This window comes from Habropoda laboriosa, unplaced genomic scaffold (genome assembly GCF_001263275.1).
Source record: "Habropoda laboriosa isolate 0110345459 unplaced genomic scaffold, ASM126327v1 scaffold62, whole genome shotgun sequence".
Taxonomy (NCBI): domain Eukaryota; kingdom Metazoa; phylum Arthropoda; class Insecta; order Hymenoptera; family Apidae; genus Habropoda; species Habropoda laboriosa.
The window spans coordinates 119,289-121,948 of record NW_017100177.1 but is presented as its reverse complement, the minus strand read 5'-3'; the positions used below and the strand labels follow the sequence as shown (position 1 = coordinate 121,948).

The window sequence follows — 2,660 nt, the reverse complement described above, 5'->3', positions numbered from 1 at the left end:
AAGCGAACCTCGTGGCTTTTTTGTACTAGCAGAAATGTCTTCCAAAGGAGCTTTAACGACAGGCGAATATATTGAGAGCGCTGTATCTATAGCACAAAATTCCGATATGGTAGCTGGTATCGTTTGCCAATCGAACATTTTCCGGGAACTTGGACTTGTTCAATTAACACCTGGAGTAAAGCTGTCGAAAAGTTCCGACGACTTGGGACAGCAATACAATACTCCACAAGCTGTTGTAAATGCTGGAGCCGATTTAGCTGTAGTCGGTAGAGGTATTATCGAAGCACAGGATAAGTTGGCTGCCACGTTGGAATACAAAAAGGAACTTTGGGCAGCTTACTTGAAAAGATTATCGAATTAATAATTGTTAACAGTATTTGATAAACAAATGAATATAAAAATAGGAGGAAAATATATCTTTTTATTTTTGAATATGTGTACAACAGTCAAAACTTGTAAATAATCAGATAACATCAAGTTTGAAAAGATTGTAAATAGAGCAACGAATAAATTTACAAAGATTTCGTTGTATATACATTATACAATGGTATATTAATATATTCACACTTTTGTACAAAAATGTTGAAGTGTATATTTGCGTGTTTTTGTTAACGTTGGTACAAGATATGTACACATACATACATATATATATATACCGATATTTGTCGCAACCTGCAGAACTTTTGAACTTTTTGTACCTCCCGTAAATGCTATCATATAAAAGTCGTTGTATCTATACCTGTACACTCTACCCCTTTTTGTATAAAATGCAATTAGATTAAACCTCTGCGATTCTACATACCGTTTGTATACAACATACATATTTTACAATGTTATGTGTCTATTATGATATATCATGAAATACACATATATTTTTCACAAAAAACCAAAGATTTTTCTTTCTTCTTAATTTATATTATTTAATTATTCATTATAAAGTAATAAAAAATGCGTTAGCTCGCAAAGGGCTAAAAAGTTAATTGTAAGATTACGAGCAAGTACTGTATCTTCACTGGAAATTTTGTGCGTATGAAATCAAATCTTTCACTCTCATGCTTCCTTGCTCTGTGTAAGTTCCTCGACTAGTTTCCGAAACACTTGCGCTACCTGACTATCAGGTAGAGTTACCAAAACACTTTGACCTGTTTCTGCTAGTTTCCCAACTTGTGGATCTATAGGCACTTTTGCTAAAAATGGTACATTTACCATTTTCGAAAGAGCTATTCCTCCACCCGCGGAAAATATATTTGTACATTCCTGGAATTAACATCCTTTGTTAAAACAGTAAAAATTTTCTTTTACATACCACACAAATATTTTATACTCACTGAACAAGATGGACAGACAAAACCACTCATATTTTCAATAATACCAAATATATGAATTCCAGTTTTTCTACAAAATGTTATTTCCCGTAAGACATCATCCACTGCAACAGCTTGTGGAGTGGTTACTATTAGTGCACCATCACACTTAACATTTCTGTAAAATATATCTTATCTTAAAAATAGCAAACAATTTATTCATAATAGTACATTGATATATGCTATGATAATTGTCATGTTTTCTCTTTTAGTACACATTCAAATAGAATGTGTGAGCTTATCAATCTCATGACCACTCACTTATCTAACAAGAATTATACTCAGTTTGGACGTCACATGATTATTCATCATAGTCACATGTGAGAAACCAAAACCACATGACATTAGTGGTATTACAGATCTATGGAATGTGTTTGATATTTTTTCATGTTTAGTGTGATAAATGTATAAATGGAAAGAATAAAATAAATTTTAATTTTACCTTAAATTCTCCATCACTGTGATGTGTTCATCTGAAGTTCCTGGTGGTGTATCAATAATTAAGTAATCAATATCTTGCCAAACAACATCAGTCAAAAACTGTTTAACCATTCCAGTTTTCTTTGGACCCCGCCAGATAATACTGTCATCTTGATTTTTTAATAAAAACCCTATTGACATGACAGCTAATTTTTGTTCTTTATCTGCAAAAACTGGTACCCATCTAAGTAACACGACAATGATAATGTTGACAAATAATTATATTTTGCGAATATTAATATACAAAAACGGGAATAATACGTAAAAATTTTTCATAAAAATGTAATGCCATACGTTACGTGTCAATTAACAAAAATTATTTTAAATACCCATCAGAAGACTGATGAACATCTTTGCCTTCTAAATTTAACAAATAAGGCACACTAGGTCCGCAAAGATCAACATCTAGCAAGCCAACCTACAACATTTTTGACATGTAAGTGATCTAACCTAGAATTGCCAAAAAATTTCAAAACTCACGCGAAATCCAGACTCTTTGAGTGCAAGTGCCAATTGTGTGCTGATTGTTGACTTTCCGACACCACCTTTACCAGAAAGCACTAATAAAACATGTTTGACACCTTCCAACATTACGAAAAGAGATGCGTAAACACCACCGGCGATGTAACCTCCACGACAGTCGGTCGCGTTCTGACTATTGTTTGGTATCAACCTGACTCAGGTCAAATATTGCGTAAATTTTTCGACTTGCGGATTGGTTTAATTAATATTCTTCTCAAATTTACGCAAATCAGATATGTGGAAATTTTTTAAACGTCTGTTAAATATATAATATTTATTTTCGCAATTTTTTCC

General features: G+C 32.7%; 2 protein-coding genes across 2 annotated transcripts in view; one reads left to right on the top strand and one right to left on the bottom strand.

Annotated features, from left to right (window-relative positions):
• The window catches only part of LOC108578883 (uridine 5'-monophosphate synthase), a 1,629-nt gene extending 1,268 nt beyond the window's left edge, over positions 1-361 (top strand). Inside the window, exon 4 of the mRNA XM_017942293.1 lies at positions 1-361. This exon is cut by the window's left edge and continues 24 nt beyond it. Coding sequence (XP_017797782.1) covers positions 1-361 — 361 coding nt within the window.
• Positions 362-1,029: 668 nt separating this feature from the next.
• On the bottom strand, positions 1,030-2,478 carry LOC108578867 (cytosolic Fe-S cluster assembly factor NUBP2 homolog). The gene is made up of 5 exons (XM_017942277.1): positions 2,325-2,478; positions 2,174-2,262; positions 1,807-2,028; positions 1,329-1,482; positions 1,030-1,257 (listed from the first exon to the last, which is right to left on the bottom strand). Exons 1-5 carry the CDS (start codon positions 2,433-2,435, stop codon positions 1,051-1,053), a joined length of 783 nt encoding a protein of 260 aa, XP_017797766.1. The 5' UTR covers positions 2,436-2,478; the 3' UTR covers positions 1,030-1,050.
• Between the last annotated feature and the right edge of the window lie 182 nt (positions 2,479-2,660).